General features: G+C 41.2%; 2 protein-coding genes across 2 annotated transcripts in view; one reads left to right on the forward strand and one right to left on the reverse strand.

Moving 5' to 3' along the window:
* LOC145356188 (cell cycle checkpoint control protein RAD9B-like) overlaps positions 1-3,507 on the reverse strand; it is a 51,844-nt gene extending 48,337 nt beyond the window's left edge. The window contains exon 1 of the mRNA XM_080208799.1: positions 3,474-3,507. Within this exon, the coding sequence (XP_080064925.1) occupies positions 3,474-3,507 (34 nt within the window). The remainder of the gene's footprint in view (positions 1-3,473) is intronic.
* Positions 3,508-8,822: 5,315 nt separating this feature from the next.
* On the forward strand, positions 8,823-21,315 carry vps29 (VPS29 retromer complex component). Its single transcript, XM_080208277.1, has 4 exons — positions 8,823-8,908; positions 15,827-16,018; positions 18,908-19,143; positions 20,773-21,315. Exons 1-4 carry the CDS (start codon positions 8,906-8,908, stop codon positions 20,888-20,890), a joined length of 549 nt encoding a protein of 182 aa, XP_080064403.1. The 5' UTR covers positions 8,823-8,905; the 3' UTR covers positions 20,891-21,315.
* The last annotated feature ends 251 nt before the right edge of the window (positions 21,316-21,566 follow it).

The raw sequence follows: 21,566 nt of genomic DNA on the forward strand, positions 1-21,566 counted from the left end.
TTCATCCAAGCCTGAACAAGCTTCTGTGAGTCTGTTTACTACTTCCCAGTTTAGTCTCAATTGTTTCATCCAATCTCTTCCAAACAACATAGAGTAATTCCCTTTTATGACATACAAGGGTGGACATGCACAATGGAACACACTAGAACACCAAGGTTGTCTTCAATATTGTTCACTGTAACAAAAATACTGAATTTCTCTATGTCAGCCAACCATGTCTCAGTCTTCTCGTGGAACACTCTAGTGGTCCCAAACGTTCCTGCCATTTCACCTTGGTGGTGACAAGGTTTCCCATCTCAGCACTAGGCCCAAAGCCTGTTCCTCCTGGCTGCTGACTACAGTCCCTTAACAATCGCAGGAATCCTCACTCATCCCACAGTCCCTAGAGATCAACAGCGACTATAGCGAGCAGTTCCACTGCTGGACCCCAAGTCCAAGTACCTATTTCCTCCCCCCACTGTCTGTCCGACGCTTACTGTGGCCGGCATGTGGTCCTCCCAAAGCTGTGTACTTGCCATGGGTCCTTCAATGGTCCGCGGTGGAGAAAGAAGGAAGTTCTCACTCCTCCCTCACAGTCGCAGAACTAAGGCACCAATCATCGTCAACAGCGTTAACTCTGAGACTATCAGGGGGTTAGCTCCAAAGAATTCACATGGACACATGGAAGGCAAGCCATAGAAGCAACAGGTTTTTATTTGAGAAATTGTACTCCTCACTCTCCAGTCCTTAACTGGCTGCAGGGGCAGATTCCCAGGCAGGTCACCCCTCGCCCCAAGTCACCTGACCCATCTACGCCCCACAAACATAACAGTCATTAATAATAATGAGACTGAAAGGTGATTAAGCAGAATGGAAATTCTATTTTTACAAATCAGAGTTAGACCTAAAGGGTAGGTATTTTCCAAAAATAGATAAAGATCAGAGAGAAGAAAGCAAAGCATTTGACAAGATCCCTCATGGCAAGCTGATGCAAAAGGTTTAATCACATGGAATCAAAGGTGAACTAGCTAGATGGATTCAGAACTGGCCTGACCATAGAATGGCCTCTGACCTTCAGATAAATGTTCTCCAAGGCGGCCTTCATGACACATGACAACACAGAGTCACTGAGCAGAGATTGATAGCCAAGTTCCACACACATGAGAACAGCCTCAACCGGGATCTTGGATTCATGTCACACTATCTGTAACCCCCATGACTTGCCTGGACTTGCAAAATCTCACTAACTATCCTGGCTGGAGACAATACACATTTCTTGAACTTGTGCTTAATCCTCTCTCCACTCACATTGTCTGTATCTGATTACCTGTAAAGACTCACATTCCAACCATTATTTTGTAAATTGAGTTTGTGTCTTTGTATGCCCTGTTTGTGAACAGAGCTCCACTCACCTAATGAAGGGGCAGTGCTCAAAAAGCTTTTGGCTTGTGCTACCAGATAAACCTGTTGGACTTTAACCTGGTATTGTGAGACTTCTTACTTCACCATAGAAGACAGAGAGTAGTGGTAGAAGGGTGTTTTCTGAATTGAGGTCTGTAACTAGTGGTGTTCCACAAGGATCAGTGCTGGTCCTCTGTTGTTTGCAATATATATAAATGACTTGGAAGAAAATGTAATTGATCTGATTAGCAAGTTTGCAGATGGTACTAAGATTGTTGGAGTTGGGGTACTGATGAAGATTGTCAGACAATACAGCAAGATATAAATAGGCTAGAAAATTGGACAGAGAAATGGCAGATGGAATTTAATCCAGATAAATGCAAGGTGATGCATTTTAATAGATCCAATTCAAGTGGGAGCTATAAAATAAATGGCAGAATCATCAGGAGCATAGATACACAGACAGATCTAGGAGTAAAGGTCCACAGATCCTTATAAGTGGCAGCATAGGTGGAAAAGGTGGTGAAGAAAGCATATGGCATGCTTCCCTTCAGCCGGGCATTGGCTATTCCCTTCTATTCCCTTCCCTTCAGCCGGGCATCAAGTATAAAAGTTGGCAAATTATGTTTGTGATATAAAAAGTTGGTGAGGCCACATTTGGAATACTGTGCCCAATTCTGGTCACCACACTACCAGGATGTGGAGAGAGAACATAAAAGGTTTACCAGGATGTTGCCTGGTATGGAGGGGAGGTTGAATAAATTGGGATTGTAATCCCTGAAAAGACAGAGGCTGAGGGGCAACATAATAGAAGTTTATAAAATTATGAGGCAATAGATAAGGTGAACGGTTTTCCCCAGGGCAAAGATGACAATTACAAGGGGGAACAAGTTCAGTATAAAAGGGGAAAAGTTCAGTCGAGATGTGTGGGGAAGTTTTTTACATAGAGGGTGGTGGGAATGCACTGCCAAGTGAGGTGGTTGAGGCAGACATATTAGCGACATTTAAGACTTATCTAAACAGACACACGAACAGGTGGGGAATAGAGGGATACGGGCAGTTGGTCTAGATAGGACAATGTGATTATTACTTACGGGGCGAAAAACTGCAGCAGGCGACGGTGCAGAGGGACCTCGGGGTCCTTGTGCATGAGTCGCAAAAACCCAGCTTGCAGGTGCAGCAGGTGGTCAGGAAGGCGAATGGGATGCTGGCCTTCATAGCGAGGGGGATTGAATATAAAAGTAGGGAGGTCTTGCTGCAGCTGTATAGGGCATTGGTGAGGCCGCAGCTGGAGTACTGTGTGCAGTTTTGGGCGCCGCACCTGCGCAAGGATATTTTGGCCTTGGAGGGAGTGCAGAGGAGGTTTACTAGGCTGATACCGGAGTTGAGGGGGTTGAGCTATGAGGAGAGGCTGAATAAACTGGGCTTGTACTCGTTAGAGTTTAGAAGAATGAGGGGAGATCTCATTGAGACGTATAAGATGATGAATGGGATGGATAAGATAGAGGTGGAGAGACTCTTCCCGCTCAAAAAAGACAGTAGGACTAGGGGGCACAGCCTCAAGATAAAAGGGGGGCGGTTTAGAACGGAGTTGAGGAGGAACTTCTTCACTCAAAGGGTGGTGAATCTCTGGAATTCTCTGCCCGTTGAAGTGGTGGAGGCTGCCTCGCTAAATATTTTTAAGACGCAGGTTGATGGGTTTTTGATGAGAGAGGGGATTAAGGGTTATGGGGAGAAAGCGGGAAAGTGGAACTGAGCAGCGACAGATCAGCCATGATCTTATTGAATGGCGGGGCAGGCTCGAAGGGCTAGATGGCCTACTCCTGCTCCTATTTCTTATGCTCTTATGTTTGGTGCAGGCTTGGTGGGCCGAAGGGCCTGTTCCTGTGTTGTACTGCTCTTTGTTCAGTGATAATCTTGAAACAAATTAAATCACTGTCAAATCCAGGGTCCTCGATGACCGTAGGTGAACCTACGCAACACAAAATGTATTATCCTCCATAATCACCTCAGACACAAGTACATATGTACTTATTTGCAGTAATTATACATACAGATTACCATTCAGTAACAGTTCACGATTTGAAGGCTACCTTTCAGGTTGTTTCCAGGTAGGATGCACTTCATGTTTGAGTGTTCTTCAGGTGTTGTTCATACCAGCATCTGGTCAAACTGCCCAGTTCTCCTTCACTTGCTACCAACACCTCAACCATTAAATTTAACAAGCAAGTCAGTAAAATTAATTCAGAATTAAATGTCAAAAAACAGAATAAAGTTGTTTCCTCCCTTATGATATAATTGTCAATGCAATTTGGGCGTCGATAACCAACAGCCGCTTGAATACCAGTTTTGGCGCCTCGTTCACCGATCCGTTTCGCCCCGCCCCTTTCGCGCACTTGCCCCGCCCACTCGCCAGTTTGCCCCGCCCATTCCTCCCTTCACGCGCTTGTCCCGCCCATTTGCCAGTTTGCCCCGCCCACCCAACGTCCGCCCACTCTCCGCCCTTCTCGCGCGTTTTGCCCGGCCCACTTACCCCCTACTCTCCGCCCATTTATCACCTTTTGTCGCCCCGCTTACTCCTCCGGCTGTTTGTCCCGCTCAGGGTGTCCAACTTCGAGCGCTGGCGGTTGTGGGGGTCATTGTCCGAGCCTGGTTGAAGTACCGTTAACACCCGAGCTCTGTCCTCGCCGCTGGAATCAGAGCTCATCGGCTCTCCGGCCCACAGCGGTTCTGATTCTCCTGATCAGCTGGACCTCCCCAGCGGGGTCACAATTCAATCTCCTGGCATTCGCCCGAATGATCATAGAATATGGACATGCCAGGCCTGCTGGTTCGTTTGAAGCTTTTCCTGGCCGGTGGGCACCGCAGCCGTTGAACTGCTGTGTTTTTTTTAATTTCATTGCAAGATGCTGAGGAGGCTGGACGCCTAATATAAAGAGAGAAATGTTGGAAACTGTGGTATCGGGCCCCTTTATGGGGCGATTGGCTGATAGGGACAGTTGATCCAAGACATCAGGGCGGAGGGGGGGGACACACTAGCAAGTCCAGCCTTTTTCCTCAGATTGATTCGGGGGGCGGGACACTGAAGTGCAGGCACGAAACTGCAAGTGTGGTGTAAATAAATGTTAGTTGTTTAATACCCAGCTAGTGAGCCAAATTTATTACATTGGCAATGAGGTTAAAACAGAAGGTGTGTGGTCCCAGGACTGTGAATGCAAAACCCGTTGGAATTCAAGGTCAAGGTTCAAAGCAGAAGTGTGCCGCAGGAGTATGGCTTTATTTGGTTGATTAGATCCCTTTGGGGTGAATGGGATCAAAGGTTATGGAGAGAAAGCAGGATTAGGCTACTGAGTTGGACCATCAGCCATGATCGTGATGAATGGTGGAGCAGACTCAAAGAGCCAAATGACCTCCTTCTGCTTCTATCTTCTATGTTTGATGCCTCTATTGATATTTGAACACAGTATTTAGAAAGTCTAGGTAATTATTTTATGGCCAATGGAATACAGAGGAGAGGAAGAAGAAGGCAGTTCTTTTAGCACATGTGGGACCTAGGTCTGCAGCCTAATCTGCAATCTTTGTCCTCAAACACACACAGTTCATTCTTAGAGATAATGGAATTGCTGAAGGCACACTATCATCCAAAGCTCCCAGTCATCTTCCAGCATTTTAAGTTCCTAATTCCATAGGGAGAGCCCCAAGAGACACCATTGCAACCTACATTATGAAGCTAAGGCAAATTCCAGAGCACTGTGACTTTGGCACCACCCTGAACAATATGCTGAGAGATAGTTTAGTTTGCGGAGTCAATAATGAGGCCATCCAGAAAAATCTGTTAGCAGAACAGTGATGGAGAGAACTAAGAAGGGTGCACAGGAGTAGAGACCAGGCAGAGCAATCAGGAAAAAAAAAATTCAAACAATGCAACAAAGTACTTTGCAATTGATGAACTAGTGGATGTCTGAAATTTTGGAAGTGGACCAGGCTGGGTATCAGGAGCTGTTGTAGCCAAGACAGCACAGGAGTGAATTGAATGTACAAGGAAGAATTGTCAAAAAACATGTGAACAATTTAGGGGGACTAGAGTTGTCCCTGCAGCCAGTAATTGGCTTGAAACAATATTACCAGCAGGAAACGTTGTTTGCTGTGTGAGTAGTGAAGTACCGAGTCAACCTGTGACAAGAGAGCCTGTTGACACCACAGAAACAGATGACACTGAGTTGCCAGTTCCTTTGGCGATACCAGTGCAACAGTATCTGCAGAAAATACTCTAGGAGAAGCACTCAAGTCAGTGGGGTAATGCTGCTCTGCCAGAAAGTGGAAACAGTAAGAAGTCTCACAACACCAGGTTAAAGTCCAACAGGTTTACAGCTAATAAGATTAGCTGTAAAGACTCACGTTTTAAACAGTACTCTGTAAACTTTGTTTGCCTTTATATGCCCTGTTTGGGATCAGAACTCTCCACTCACCTAACAAAGGAACAGCGTTCCGAAAGCTAGTGGCATTTACTACCAAATAAACCTGTTGGGCTTTAATCTGGTGTTGTGAGACTTCTTACTGTGTTTACCCGAGTTCAACGCCGGCATCTCCACATCATAACTACCATCGAAAGCGGAAACCACAGAGAGTCTATGATGGACTGTTTGAATGGGTTAAATGTTGAATTTATTGGGGACTGTATAATTTAACTGTTATCATTGTATAAAAGGACTGAGGGGGGCAGGGATGTGGTGGCTGGACCTTTTAAAGGGCAATTGGCCATTGTGATCACCTGACCAGGAAAACTAATCAGGGTGGAGGGTTCATCCTAGGAAGCAGGGGTTCTGCCTTGGATCAATTCGGGGGTCTGCTGACTGGCAGCCACAAAACTGCAAGACTCTGTAACCTAGCATATTGTAAATAAATATTATTATTTCATACCTAGCTGATGAGTGGAAAGAAACACTCAGCAGCTCAGGTGAAGAGAGAAAAACAGTACACATTCAAAAGATCACTGACCTGTTGACCATCCAATTTCCTTTCCTGACATGTTAGCTGACATGAGAAATGGTTTCCTCTTGTCAGGTGCAATTCCACTCCATTTCAAAGCTACTGCCACCATAGCCTGAGACCATTCATTCTATTATGTCCATACCAGCTCTGTGCTGGATCTATTAGTCTCACTCCCTGCCTTTTGCTGACAACCCTGCATTATTTTCTCTTCAGTTGCTTATCCAATTCCTTTTTAAAAGTGAAAATAGAAAATGCTGGATAAACTCAGCAGCTCTGGCAGCATCTGTGGAGTGAAACAGAGTGAATGTTTCAGATCTAAATGACCCTCCTACAGAACCGAAGAAAGGCAGAAATATCTCTTTTTAAAGTCATGATTGAATCTGCATCTCAGATCCTAACCACTCACTGACAAAAAAGTTTTTCCTCAAGTTGTCCCTGGTACTCTTCGCAATTGTCTTTAATTTTGTGTTCTCTAGTACTCAAACCTTACTCTAATTGGAACTGCTTCTCCCTACTTTGTATACTCTGTCCTGATCCCTCATGATTTTGAACACCTCTATCAAATCTCTTCCATTCCCCCATCCATGCATCTTGTGTCTTTGCAACTACTTCATCATTTCCAATCTCCTTCTCCAATGTCCTTGAACATGGAATCATTTTCCAAAACCATTCTCATCTGTTTTTACAGCTCTATGTTGAATGTCTACAATCAGAATTCCGCCCCACTGATCTGGACCCTAGTTAGAGTCTTTGACTGTGGCACATCATCCCGCCACATCCTTCTGACATTGAAAACACAAGTTCTAAACATTATAGCATAAGTCAAGTGATAGCAGAAAGTTTAGAAAAGGCCATGCCTAACTATTTAACCAACTGTCACTCATTTTGAATTGAATTGATTTATTATTTTTACATGTATTGGGATATAGTGAAAGGTATAGTCTCTTGTGAGCTATATAGACAAACTTACCGTTCATAGAGTACATAGGAGAAGAAAAGAATACGGTGCAAAATATAGTGTTGCAGTTACCGATAGGCTGAGGAGAAAGATCAGCTTAATATTTATTAATCACAAGCAGGCTTACATTCACACTGCAATTAAGTTACTGTCTAGTCACCACCCTCCGGCACCTGTTTTTGTGCACTGAGAGAGAAATTATCATGACCAGTCCACCTAACCTGCATGTCTGCATGCAGGGAAACCGGAGCACCAGGAGGAAACCCATGCAGACATGGGGAGAATGTGCAAACAGCACACATACAGTGACCCAAGCCAGGATCGAACCCTGGTCTTTGGTGCTGTGAGGCAGCAGTGCTAACCATTGTGCCACCATGCTGCCCCAGTAGCACAGTTGCACAGTGGTTAATTACTGCTGCCTTATAGTGGCAGGGACCCATGGGTCACTGTCTGTGTGGAGTCTGCACATTCTCCCCATATCTTTGGGTTTCCTCCCACACTCTGTAAGATGTGCTGGTTAGATGCATTGGCCATACTAAATTCTCCATGAGTGTGCCCAAACAGGTACTGGAGTGTAGTGGCAAGGGGATTTTCAAAGTGAGTTCATTGCAGTGTTAAAGTTAGTTGTGACACGAATAAACTTCAACAAAAACATTAACCTTAGTGACAATTACGCATTTTTAGTTTTAAATTACCTATTTTGACGTAGGTTCATTTTATTTATAAGTCCATAAGTTTATATAAATTACATTATTCCCACCAATTAGAAATGTGACTCTATTTGTGTAAGCTGGGGCTATTTGGTGGCTCTTGCCTCTTAATTACAAGGTTCTTGGTTCAAATACTACTCCAGGACTTGCGCAGCAAAAGTCGAGGCTGATGCTCTAGTGTAGGACTCAGGAAGGACCGCACTGTTGGAGCTGCTTTCTTTGGGTTGAGACATTAAATCGAGGTCCTATCTGCTTTTCTTGTGGATGTAAAAGATCCTGCAGCACTGTTCACAGAAGGGTGTCTTGAGCAATGCCACACTGATAAATGTTGGGGGGGGGCGGGGGGGTAATGGAGATTACCATTCTAGCATTAGCATTCTAGCAGATTAGCATCCATGATGCTAACACACAGTGGTACCGTGGTTAGCACTGCTGCCTCACAGTGCCAGGGACCCGAGTTCAATTCCCGGCTTGTATCACTGTATGTGCGGAGTCTGCACATTGTCTCCATGTCTGCGTGGGTTTCCTCCCACAGTCTGAAAGACGTGCTGGTTAGATACATTGGCCATGCTAAATTCTCCCTCAGTGTACCCAAACAGGCACTGAATGTAGCGACACAGAAACTTCGTTGAATGTTAATGCAAGCCTGCTTGTGACACTAATAAATAAACTTTAGTAGAAGCTAGCAACGGACAGAAGTATTTAAAATTCGAAACAGAGACATTTCTAACTCTCGTTGTTCTAAGATTGTCCAATTGAGTGCGCCGTAGGGACCTGTTTCTAAACTGGAGAGTGATTGGCTGAGTATTTGCTGGGTGCTGAGTCCCTTTACTGAGGAGCTGCTTTGAGCTTCGTCGATTGGAAAATGGTGAGTTTCCGACTCGGGCTCCAGCGATTGTATTGCTTTAATGTTTCTCGCCTCGACTGAAAGTGTGAGTGAGTTGAAGCTCAGTGCGGTTGATCTGAGAGCTGAATCTGAGAGCCTGGGCCTGCCATCACTATCTGAGGCCTGCGGTGGGGATTTGGAAACTATCACATGATGTCCGTCAGCTGGCTGATCCTGAATGGAAGGGCAGGCAGGAGTAGGTGGTTTTTTAGATCAGTTTGCGAGTGACAGAAAGTAAGAGAAACCTCCTCGGCGTTCCTGATGTAGCTACCATACGCTGTGTATATATTCCAAAATGTCCCTATTCATGATTATTTTAATTAAAAAGGCGCTTTGCCTTCTGGAAAGATGATTGTCCTGACGTGGTCTCTGTAGTACTTTTTCGTAATCCAGGTCTTCTATTTTAAAAAAACTGCAGTTAGTTTTTTGCTGTAGAGCAGAGGCGTAAACCACGGAGAACAGGCCGTTTACTATTAAAGGAAGTGGTGGTAACCCTCTTGTGTACTTCCTAAATTGAAGCAGAGTTTTTTTAAATGAGAAAATGAACTGTGTTTCAGTGAACATTTAAAATTGTCAGGCAAAGAGGAAGGTTGTACGTGGAAAAATAGCTAACTTAGGATATTTAATTTGGAGGTAGGTAGAAAATGAGGTACTGGTGGTTCTCAGTCACTAACTACAGTGTAATAATCCTGATGCAAAAAAAATTTTGTTTTTGATTTTAAAAAAATATCTTGCAGAATATAAATGTAATTTGAATGTTTTAAAATTTTGTGTTGAGATTAATATCTCTGAAATACAGGATTTTACAGTTATGCAACTCAGTTTTCTGATAGAAATTGGTCCTTCAGAGGAAAGATTGACAATATTGGGCACTGTAAATATATTTTGGTTAATTGAGTACATGTACTGTATATGCCAGTTAATAGGTTTATTTTTTAGGGAACTTATTTATAGGGACTATTTCTATGGCAACATTCATATTTCCTATCTACAGCCCTTCAGTTTGGGTATATGTCAGTATTTATAGCTCACATATTAGCTGCCTCTTCCTCCTAAATACTTCTGTCCACATTGTCTAGTATCCAGTCTCTTCTGGTTGTATCTTTTGTTTGCAAGCCATTTTGTTTTTTTTTTGCAAGGCCTCTGTAACTGAAAAGGGCTGGCTTTGGCTTGGCTTGCAGGAAAACTTCTGAGCTGCTGTGTTGCCACAGAGCTCATAGGGAATGTTAGCAGTGTGACTGATAGCTTCCTACAGAATACAGCCTTCTTCCTATCAACAGACTGATCAGTGGGCAAAAAAATGGCAAATGAAATTCAGTTCAGAGAAATGTGTAATGTAGTTGGGGAAAGCAAACAGGCAAGGGATTATGTAATAAATGGTACAGTATTGAAATGGGTAAAAGAACATACATTTTAGGATTATGTTGACAGATTCCTGAGAATAACAGACAAGTGATTAAGAAGGCATTTGGAATACTTTGGTCCAAGTCAAGGGTATGAGTGAGGAGGCTGTTCCAGAACTGCATAAGCACTAATTAGGCCATAGTTAAAGTGCTGCATGTCTTGTTACTGCATTACAGGAAGAATGTAATTGCACACGAGAAGGTTCAGAGGACATTTGTGAGGATGTTGCAAGGGATGGCAAATTTTAGCCAAGCAGAAAGTTTGAATAGCCTAGGTTGTTTACTTGACCAAGGCAAAGGAGAAATTTAATTGAGTGCCCAGGAAAGAATGGAAAGGAAGGACCTCTTTTCCTTGGTGACATCAATAACCAAATGACATAGATTTAAATTGGCTGATGAATTAAAGGAGAGTTGAGTATTTTCATCACGGTGGGAGTCTGACTGTCAATTGCATTTTGATTTTAATGTTTTAAGTTTTCTTTCTGCTTTGTCTTTTGCTTCAGGTGGTTCCCTTCCTTTTGGGGGCTGCTGTTCTTGCTTTGCCCCCGAGTTTGTTTAATTTAATTCATTTGATTTGATTTACCCAAAAGGTGGGTGCCTGAAACTCGCTGGTAGACACAAAGGCTGAAAGGCTGGTAGACACAAACATTTTAATGAATACTTGAAGCACCGTGACTTACTGGGCTGGAGACCAAGAGCAGCAATAGTGTACAGAAGCTACAACTTGACTTGTGCAAGTTTAAACTCCAGTTACAGGCTGGGGATACATCTCTGGATATTATTATATTTATATGTAAACCTGTTCTCTTTCTCTCCCTTCCACTAATCAAAAAAATATGAATGTGTCACATAGGTGAGCAATCATTTGGTGAAGGAACTGGTGACTTTCCATGTTGGTTCATGGACATTTATGATGCAAAAATACAAACATACTCAAATATAAAAGCATAGACCACAAGAGGATTTTAGAAGGCCTTGATATATCTGGAACGCTAAGTGCTATCTTTGCAACAATTTTTAGAAGTGTTTTGTATTGAGCAATCATGAACTTGTGTTTCTTGATAACTTTTGATGTATTTTCCCCTCTGACTTTTGTTTCATTTTGTTTATTTTAACTTTGATCATATCCCCAATCTCCGTTTTATGCCTACAATTGACCTTCAATTCATTAAGGCCTGTCACAGAGTAAGTTACTCTTCTTGGTAGTGGTGAAAATTGTTTGTGCCAATAATTTTGGTAGTGTGCAGACTAACAGTTTGCTGTATATGGTATTTAACTTGCAGGCCTAATCCGAGCAGTTTGTGGACTGATATTTCCTTTGACTTTATTGCAGAGATTCCCTAACTGTTTTGCTGAGCCCACCCTACCCTTCAGCAATTCATGTTCCCTACATGCCCCCTCTTCCTAGTAACAATATTTTGTATGTCCAAAGAAGATTGTAGAGTACAATTCGTCCTGGGTTTCAACAACTAGGAAGAAAATTGACAGCTCAAAATGGTCGCCTTGCCTTCAGTCATGTACAGATTCAACCTCAAAAAGTTAAATGCTTCAAGGATCTTTCATGTCACAACTGAGAGATATGACAGCAATGTTATTCAGCATGGGATGTTTTGAATCCCTGCTTGTTTCTAGAGGTGAACATTGTTGCACCAGAAACAGCTCTTATAGGTCCAATCAGTCACTAAGCACCAGAATCTAGTACATTCAATATGTCTCATAGAAATCAGCAGGGATTCAAACATCCCTTGCTGTCTTGACATTGCCCCAAAATGCACATACTGCACGGGGAACTATATTGGATTTTATTTTTGAATGGCAGGCCCACATGTTCTTTCCAGTTTGGGCATCTCTGCAGTATTATTATAATCCATGTTTATCAGTAATCATACAGGTTAACACAGTTCATTTCTACAGTCAGATTGAGAAAATTATTGATTTACTAAGATTAGCATTGGAAGACGAGAAACTTCATTTTCCATCCAAAGGGTATGTGTTCAAAACCCCTTATTTCTCTATTCCCCTCTTTCATCCCCTCCACCACATCATGTGCAGCTATCCTCAGAGTAAGCTTTAGTATTCTTTTCCAGCTAATCGATTAAGAACTCTTGCTTTATGCTCTTCATACTGATGTAAACCTCCAGTTAGTCACTGAAAAATTACATTAGCAGTGACAGTAGAAACATCCACAGTTGAGATGGCTTTAAAAAGATATCAGCCTAATAAAATCTTAGTTTATGAAGGTGGGTATCAACTGTTTACATTTGTCCTTGTGAAATGTCTGCTGTTGCATTTATTAAAAATCTGTCATGTTACAGTAATTGTAGCATTTCAGTTTTTTGGGAAAACAAGTACATTTTGCAGGATTGCTTTCTGTGGCTTATGGTGTGAAGTAGTGCATTGTTAATCTATTCTGCTTGAGGAGGCAGCAGTGATAAAGATTAAGAAGTTAGGTAATGGGGAATCTGGTATCCTAGAAGTAAATATCCTTGCATTCCACAATTTTGACAATTAAAGCGTCACCTTTGCGTTTAATTAACACACTGTTTAATTTAAGATGACTGCCATCAGTGTATTTTGTTTTCTTGCTCTCCCCTTAACCCTGTGGCAAGCTGAAGTGCATAATCCTGTATACTATCTAGCAAACTTGGTCAGTTTGTTGTTTTGCTTTTAGATTTTTTTGTTTTTGAGTCTTTCATGAGAGATCTGTTTGATTATTTGAATTAAGCCTTCAATGTTTGGATTGCAGTGTGCCAAAAGCTGTTTGGTACTTGTTATATAGTGGTATGGGGTAGTTTGCAATTAAATCCTCAGTTGATTTGCAAATATTCCACCAAACCTCTTTCACATTTTTGGTTTGCTTAAACTAACAATTGCAACAAAAGTTTTGGCTTTGCTTTTTCAGAATTTTTTTTCTTCCTTGCTGGGTTACGGTTCTACTGTCAATTCCATGCAGTAGCTTTCATATGAGCCTTGACAGTGTCATCAGGATATTTTACTGTCACAAAAGCCTGATCCTGCCTTTGCTTGAAATCCAAATACATCCACTTACAGTTTTTGGATCATGATCAGAGGAAAGAATTTTGGCCAATCTTCCCCTTTCTAAGCCAGGGCTGATAAGGCCAACTGCATGTTCTAACCCTCTTTTACTGGTACACTGAGAACCATCTCAGTACAAACCACCTAAAAATGTTGTTCTCCTGTAACCTTGCTCCTAATTGGATTAACTTCATGCATGACCAGAAGTCTAATAGCTTGATTTTTGTGATTGCATTTCAACTTTGAAATAAGTTGTCTTTATGTGCAGTACAGAGCTTATGATTAATTCCGATCTATTAGGCCAGAATTCCAAATTGGGAGTGTGACTGGTTCATTAAGAACACACAATACAGTCTAAAACCTTGTTCACTAAACTTTATATGAAGTGGCATTCTAGAGGCTTCACAAGCTGTTTCCAAATGCACAATTGCCCATCTGTACAATAATTGCTTGCCCCTACAAGGTAAATGAAGTTGTTTTTATGTGGTAATTACTAGGGAAACTCTTTACTTATTCTTTCAAGAGATCCTTAATCATTTAATTCAACACCTACCACATAAATCAAATCTAGTTTAGATGTCCAGAAAAGTTACCTGAAATGGTCAAGCAATTCCTATGACCCAAATAATGGAAGATGGGAGCAATCACTTTCTTTTCCTGTTACAAATGGTGTCAAGCAAGAATATTGCTACACCAACACCCAAGATTTTGTTTGCTACAGTGCTTCTTATGGCTCTCCATGATCTCAATTTGAGTAAGATCAGATTCCAGGCTGATGAACGTCTCCTCACCTAGGACCATAAGCTAACATGAAAGTGCTGGAAGAATTTAATCTTGAATTTCTGTTTGCTGTTATGGCCCATTTCCAGGCTAATGTGCAAGATGTCATAAACTACCTTGCCAGCAACATGGCATGACCATAGATCTTTAAATAATGGTGGTCCTCTTCCAATCCAGGCAAGGAATATAGGTCAGCAAAGTTTTCACACTTCAAGTTGTGTAGCACCACCTAGAGAAATCCATATTATTCCCAAAGCCAGCTTAGCTTTTGGCAAACTCCATGAACTGAGTGCTTGTATAAGGGTGGCACAGTGGTTATTAGCACTGCTGCCTTGCAGCGCCCTGGACCCAGATCACTGTCTTTGTGGAGTTTGCACTATTCCCGTGTGTGTGTGGATTTCCTCTGGGTGCTCCGGTTTCCTCCCACAGTCCAAAGATGTCCAGGTTAGGTTGATTGGCCATGCTAAATTGACGTTAGTGCCAGGGATATTGGCAGGGTAAATATGTGAGGATACGGGAATAAGGCCCAGGTGGGATTGTGGTTGGTGCAGACTCAACGTGCCAAATGGCCTCCTGCACTGTAGGGATTCTATGATAAGGGTTTCAGGCTGCAGGTCGAGCTGAAAAGATGCTCAGTGTACAAAAACTTGCAATTCTGATCCTGCTTTGTGGCTATGAAAGTTGGGCAACATCTTCATACAGTGTTAAGACGCCAAAATGATGATTGATCAAAAAGCAAGACAAGATCCCTGACAGGAAAGTTATAAAGCTGATATGCCATGCACAGGTGCTTTAATCATAAAGACATGGGTACAATGGGTATCTTCACCCATACTTTTTTTTACCCTTTGGGGAATAGCGGTGGGAGGATTTCTGAGCTGACTATCAGCCCACTAAACCTTGTTAAATGCTCCTTCTATGGCCGGGAAATCCTGGCTATTTGAACCCAGAGCTTTTGGTCCAGTAGCAAGGGTGCTACTGCTATGCCTCAAGGCTTCCTTGGTACGATAGTCAGAACATGTTCAGCAGACATTTGCTCTACAAATCCTACAGATCTGCTGTGGTATATTGACGCTTGGGAGGTAAATTCCTGATAGTCAGTGAAAGAAAGATATAGAAAAACTACTCTAGAGCAATACCAATTAGACACCCAAAAGTGGGAGCAACTTGAAGATGATAAAGCGTGGTGGGAAAAAAATCATCCCTAAAGGCACCTCTTACCATAAGATTTATCACATTTGCTATGCTACATGTTAATACCACCTGAGAAATTTTTGCTTAAGAAATTAGTTCCCAATCTGGTTTATCTTGGATCCACTGCTCAAATCACTGATACTCATTGAGTTTTTCTGGGGGTGGAAATGATGGATCCAATCAGTCTGTGAATTCAAGGGATGAATTAACTGTTTTGGCTTTGAGCTTTACTGCATTGACTATCATTAGCTACATTTTGTACATTGCTCACTTTATTTCATCTTAATCATAATAGGATATTACAAGATTCTAATTCTGAATTAGCTTTTTGAGTTATTGATTTACTGATGTTTCACGATTAGTAAACAAAATTCTAATTGAATCTTGAGCTCTACTGCTATTTCATGGGTGCAGCATATTTTCCTGGGGATTTAAGTGTGCAGTAAGGTTCATGAATAACTTACTTTATTTCCTTCTGTTTTTAAAGTTGGTGCTAGTCTTGGGAGATCTTCACATTCCTCACCGCTGTAATACATTGCCAGCCAAGTTCAAGAAGCTATTGGTACCTGGTAAAATCCAGCATATCTTGTGTACAGGAAATCTTTGCACTAAAGAAAGTTATGATTACCTTAAAACACTGGCTGGAGATGTCCACATTGTCAGAGGAGATTTTGATGAGGTAAGTGGTGCTTTGTTTTTGAACAAATGGTGCATTTTCTGACTGCAGTACAAATCATAAGTTTGATTGAATAATGAAACGTAAACATGGAAAAGAATTGTTGTCACGTAGATAAAACTTTCCCCACCACCCTCAAACCTCATGAAGTTATTGGCTCCTTGCTAAAATAGTGTATCAGAGGAATGCCTTTCCAACAGTATTGTGCTAAGTATGTATTTGTAAATGAATGTTGGCAAGCTATTTCACCACGGAGGATTAGTACACCTTGGATTTTCACCAGAAATGCTGTAGTGCCCCACTATTGCAATGGTTGAGATCAGTGAATTGAGTTTCGAATGTTACTATACGACTCAGCTACTTGTTGGATTACTTAGTTTTATTACAAAGGAGAGAATGAAAGCAATTCTCCAAATCTGCAAGCAGCATTACTTGTGTCAAAGTGCATGGATGAGCAGTACAATTACTTAAGTGTAGTCAGTTCTATGTCAAAAGTTGATTTAGCGAGCTGACCCAGCCATGGTCTTGATATTTTTATTATGGTACAGACCTATTGAAAATTAGACATGAAGGCTAATTTTTCACCTCGGTTCTCTATTTAATGACATTTCTGGTCAATTTCCTCTGCTATTAAGTGGAACAGATACCTCATTATTAAATCCCAATTTCCTCTATACTGTTTCTTCTGCGATGTGGAGATGCCAGCATTGAACTGGGGTAAAACAGAAGTCTCACAATAGCCACGTGATGAAGGAACAACATGTTCCGAAAGCTTGGGGCGTTTGCTACAAATAAACTTGTTGGACTTTAAGCTGGTTTGTGAGATTTCTTTGTTTCCTCTGCACCAGATCCTGTTTTTCCCATTAATAGTTCTTGCATATTTTTGAGTACTATTCTGTCCAATGCCACTATCCAGGAGTCTGTTTTTAAACACACTTCACGTTCCTTAGCAAGATAGAAGAATGCGTGTACTTGGTCGTTTTCACCTCTGGCTATATTTCTTCCCTTTGCGACATTTGTTATTGTTCTTTCTCAAATGGATACTGCTACACCTTGCAATATTAGAGCAAATTGCTTCATTCAAATGTGGTTGGTCCGGCTGGAAAAATGGCGGATATTCAAAATCTCAACATTTTAAAAACGTGTCTAATGGAAGCTGACTGATTCCACTGACAGCAGCCTAGTAGGAATACCACTTGAGATGAATGTCAGCTTTTTTGCATAATAAAACTGGTTTTAATCCAGGCATTCCAGAAGAGAAGGAGCATTGCCAGGATGGAGACTGGGGGAGGAATGAAGTGTGATGGGGCAGATGCTGCTGAACTATTGGGGTTGCTGTAAACTGCCCCATTTAAAGCATTTGGCACAAAGTGGAGAAACCTAACCACACCATTGCTGATTTATCACTGTATTTGCTGTGGCGTATTGTATTTATAAATAAAGGAGAACACAGAGGATGTTATCAGTAGCGATCAATCCACAAGACGGTTAAATTTGCCCCGGGGGTCTTAAATCTGGGTTGGTATATTCATTTCCAAAATGAAGTAATTTTATGAGCAAATTCAAAATTTCTTATGTGTTTATACTTTATGAATTTTATCTGATACTAAGGCTGGCTAAAGAAATAAGATCAACAAAAGGAGTTTTTTCTCATGCTGCTTGCTAATTTTATTGATGAACCATAAATTCTTCTCGTTCTAATACAATGCCCCAGATCTTCCAGTCAGCAGCAGAGCAGAAACACTGCTGCTGACTGAGATTCTAAAACTGCCCATTCTCTCTTTATGCTGATGTTTTAGGACTTTCTGGTCCCAGTTTGAATCCGCCGACAGAATGTGTCAAGAGGCCGAGTGGCAAAGCAGCGGAACCAAGCCCCTTTTTTCCATTGTGAACTGAAGACACACCCCTTAAGGCCTGTCTTCACTCCATTGACTTGGAGTTTTTAAATGGATCTGTCACCTGTGACATTGCTCACACCCTCTCCTCCATCACCCACTTTTGACTAACTTTCCTTGGCCCTTCAATAATGCTAATTTTCCCATCCCCCTCACACCCTCAACAATGCTGACTCTTCTGACATTGGCTGGTGAGGAGCCAGGGATTCCAGAAGGGAAAATGGTGTGCATTGTCAGGGTGGGGCGATGGGCAGTGTAGTGGGGTGGGTGCTGTTGGGCTGTATTAGGGGGTTCGTGGAATTCCTACAGTGCAGAAGCAGGCCATTTGGCACAACGAGACTGCACTAACCACAGTCCCACCCAGGCCCTATTCCTGTAACCCCACGTAACTACCCTGCTAGTCCCTGACACTAGGTCAATTTACCATGGCCAGTCAACCTAACCTCATGTTTTTGGGTTGCTGTAAAATGCCTTGAAATTCCAGCTGATTTTATTTAAGAGCTGAGCAGACTTTATACCTGTTAGGAAAAGCTCCAAGTCAATCTGAGTTTTTTAAACAAATCACAGTAAACAGCTCAAGTCTGCATGGTTTTAACATCTCCTCCCGTTATTGCAGCTATCCAGATACAGTAAAACCAGCAATCAAACTTAAGCTTCCCACTTAAGTACTGCACGAATGCTGCATCAGGACTCCCTTAGGGTCCTAGAATGCATCATTATTTTAAAGTTGACATTCATCGCTCCTCTTGTTGGAAAATTTAGGCCAATATGTTAAGGCAACTCTCCAATGCCAAACTAATTAAATTGAAGAGGCAAACAATAAAATTTTCAATTTCCCTATCCAGTAATTAGTATTCTTCTCACCACAGCAGGATTGAAATGGGAATCACAGTTGGTGACCATTGGAACCTATGCATTGATCTCTTCACTAATTAAAGGTTGGTTCACAGAAGTTTTTTCCTTTTTAATATATAACCAATCTTGTCCTCTTTTTCAGAACCTGAATTACCCAGAGCAGAAAGTGGTAACAGTGGGGCAGTTCAAAATTGGTTTGATCCATGGTCACCAGGTAATTCCCTGGGGTGATATGGCCAGCTTGGCACTGCTGCAACGACAGCTGGATGTAGATATCCTAATTTCTGGTCACACACACAAGTTTGAAGCCTTTGAGCAGGAGAGCAAATTCTATATCAACCCAGGCTCTGCCACAGGCGCGTGCAATGCACTGGAAGGGTAAGTATGCTGGAATATCTGGTAAATTCTTGGCATGTTAGTGACCATTTACAATTACTACTCGTAACATTATTTAGAAAACTGCATCTCGTTCATTCGCACCTACACTCTTTCCTGTTCAGTGTGACAGTGTGCAGGTTGTCTACGAATGAGCTGCTCCAGGCAGGAACTCTCACTTTTGCTTGAAGGAAGAGTCTGAAAGCTCATTCTTTCACTGCATTTGGAGAAAAATCACAATTCTAACTTTCTATTCAATCCCACCCCAATCAATTACTGAATTTTATTACCAATCCTGACTAATCCATTGATTATAATGATGGAAACCAATTCGCTAAATATGAATACAGTTCATCCAAATCTGTGGGAGGTTTAATGTTGTTTAACCTTCTGAAGTCCAGTTTACTGAATAATGCCATTGATAAACTTTTTCTCAACTTGGGACACTTTACGTACCATGTAATAGATTCACGAATATAGTCAGAGCATGGGTCTCAGGATAAGTAGCAGAATGGGTAGCTGGCTAGTTTCATGATCAAGAAAGCAGAGTGTAGTGTTATATCTGGCAAGTGGAGTCCTACAAGAATCATTGCTAAGACACTGTTTGCAATTAATAATTTTGGAATTAAAAATACAATTTCAAAGTAAGAAACTTCTGAGTAAGAAAGCTATGAATTCACATCCCAATTAAGTAACTGAGGCCCTGAGTGCTTGTTCTGTATTTCAAGTGGGCATTAAAGATTCTGTGACACTTCTCTTTGAAGTGTAAAGAGTTTAGCTGGCACCCCAGTTCATGTTCGTTCTTCATGTTACCAAAACAAAATTAATTGGCTGTTCATCTCATTGTTTTGCAACATTGTTAAAATTATTACCTTGACTGTTACGAAGAATGTAGGATGTTCCAAATATATAAGGCACAGTATCAGTGCAAGCTCTTTGCCTTGAACATAAGAAATAGGAGCAGGAATAGGCCATCCAGCCCTTCGAGCCTGCCCCGCCATTCAGTAAGATCATGGCTGATCTGTCGTGTCTCAGTTCCACATTCCCACCCTCTCCCCATAACCCTTAATCCCCTCGCTTATCAAAAACCCATCAACCCGCATCTTAAAAATATTTAGCGAGGCAGCCTCCACCACCTCAACGGGCAGAGAATTCCAGAGATTCATCACCCTTTGAGTGAAGAAGTTCCTCCTCAACTAGGCAACAAAAATATTACTGCATAAATACTTGCACATGATAGCAAAAGTCAACAATGAAAAATTCCCCTTGTACTACTTTCTACTCCTAAAATATGCAGATAAGTTAGTGCATTGATTCAAATGACAGAGTATATGGTCATGTATAAGCATTTAGTCTGTCCATTTAAATCCTAACCTAAAAACTGAACTATATTAACAATGTGCTCATTTAGTTGATATCTTAATGAAGTTAGTTCACACTATTAAACTTTGAAATGCAACATGTGAAACTTAAATCAAATCTCACTACAAACTTAATTGGGCACAGTCCCTATTATGAACTAAGAATTTGTAAAGAGAACATTTTTTCTTGCATGGTGGTCATAATTGAAAAAAACTGATGCTATAACTTGTGTATATAGAAAATAACAAGTTTGTGTTCTTTCCTTTTCAGTAATATCATCCCGTCATTTGTATTGATGGACATTCAAGCATCCACAGTAGTCACTTACGTTTATCAGCTGATTTCTGATGATGTAAAAGTAGAACGAATTGAATACAAAAAATCCTAAATTTGTCTGGGCTGCTTTTTTTTACAGTTTCATCCCTTGTTCCTTTTGAGTCATTTTTCCTTTTGAACCTTGATCACGTTAACAAGTCTTTAAATGTATTATATATTGTGAATTGTAAGTTTTAGTTCCACTAGCACCAGTTGTTAACTATTCCAGCAATACGAAAGAAACCATATTGCACACACTGATGTAAGGTTAATTTAGATCCTTGCTGAAAAAGATGCTATGTTCTTGAATTAAAGGGTTTTCATTTCTGTAAATATTTCCTTTCAATGCTTACAGTAATGGAGTAGTGCATCATGTAATATGCATGAAATTCTTTGCCAAAGGATTTTGTTTCTGCCTTTGTTTGAAGACCCCACAGCTCCATGTAAAATGTTTATCTTTCTTCCATAAACGCTAATAAATGTTATTTCAAACGCTGACTTATTATTGTTTTCTATTTTGCTAAAGAAAATTAATGAAATGGTGTTGTGCATTTCACAATCTTTTTGTGACAGATTTCATAAATTGGTTTATAATTCTGTTTGTATTTTCCTATTAACTTTTCTTGACTAATCCATATCTTAGAATGCATTTTCATGAAACAAAATATGGTTTCAGTTTTGGTTCTGTATAACTATCTAAATTTGTTAATCAAAATTTGATACTTGATGGATGGCAAAGGTAAAATTGT

This window comes from Carcharhinus amblyrhynchos, chromosome 20 (assembly GCF_965287045.1).
Source record: "Carcharhinus amblyrhynchos chromosome 20, sCarAmb.v2.hapA, whole genome shotgun sequence".
Classification (NCBI taxonomy): Eukaryota; Metazoa; Chordata; class Chondrichthyes; order Carcharhiniformes; family Carcharhinidae; genus Carcharhinus; species Carcharhinus amblyrhynchos.

Excerpts from the sequence above, each read along its gene's own strand:
- vps29 (XM_080208277.1), top strand. Across the intron at positions 16,019-18,907 it reads TCAGAGGAGATTTTGATGAG|AACCTGAATTACCCAGAGCA; the intron begins GTAAGTGGTGCT and ends CCTCTTTTTCAG. Across the intron at positions 19,144-20,772 it reads GCGTGCAATGCACTGGAAGG|TAATATCATCCCGTCATTTG; the intron begins GTAAGTATGCTG and ends TTTCCTTTTCAG.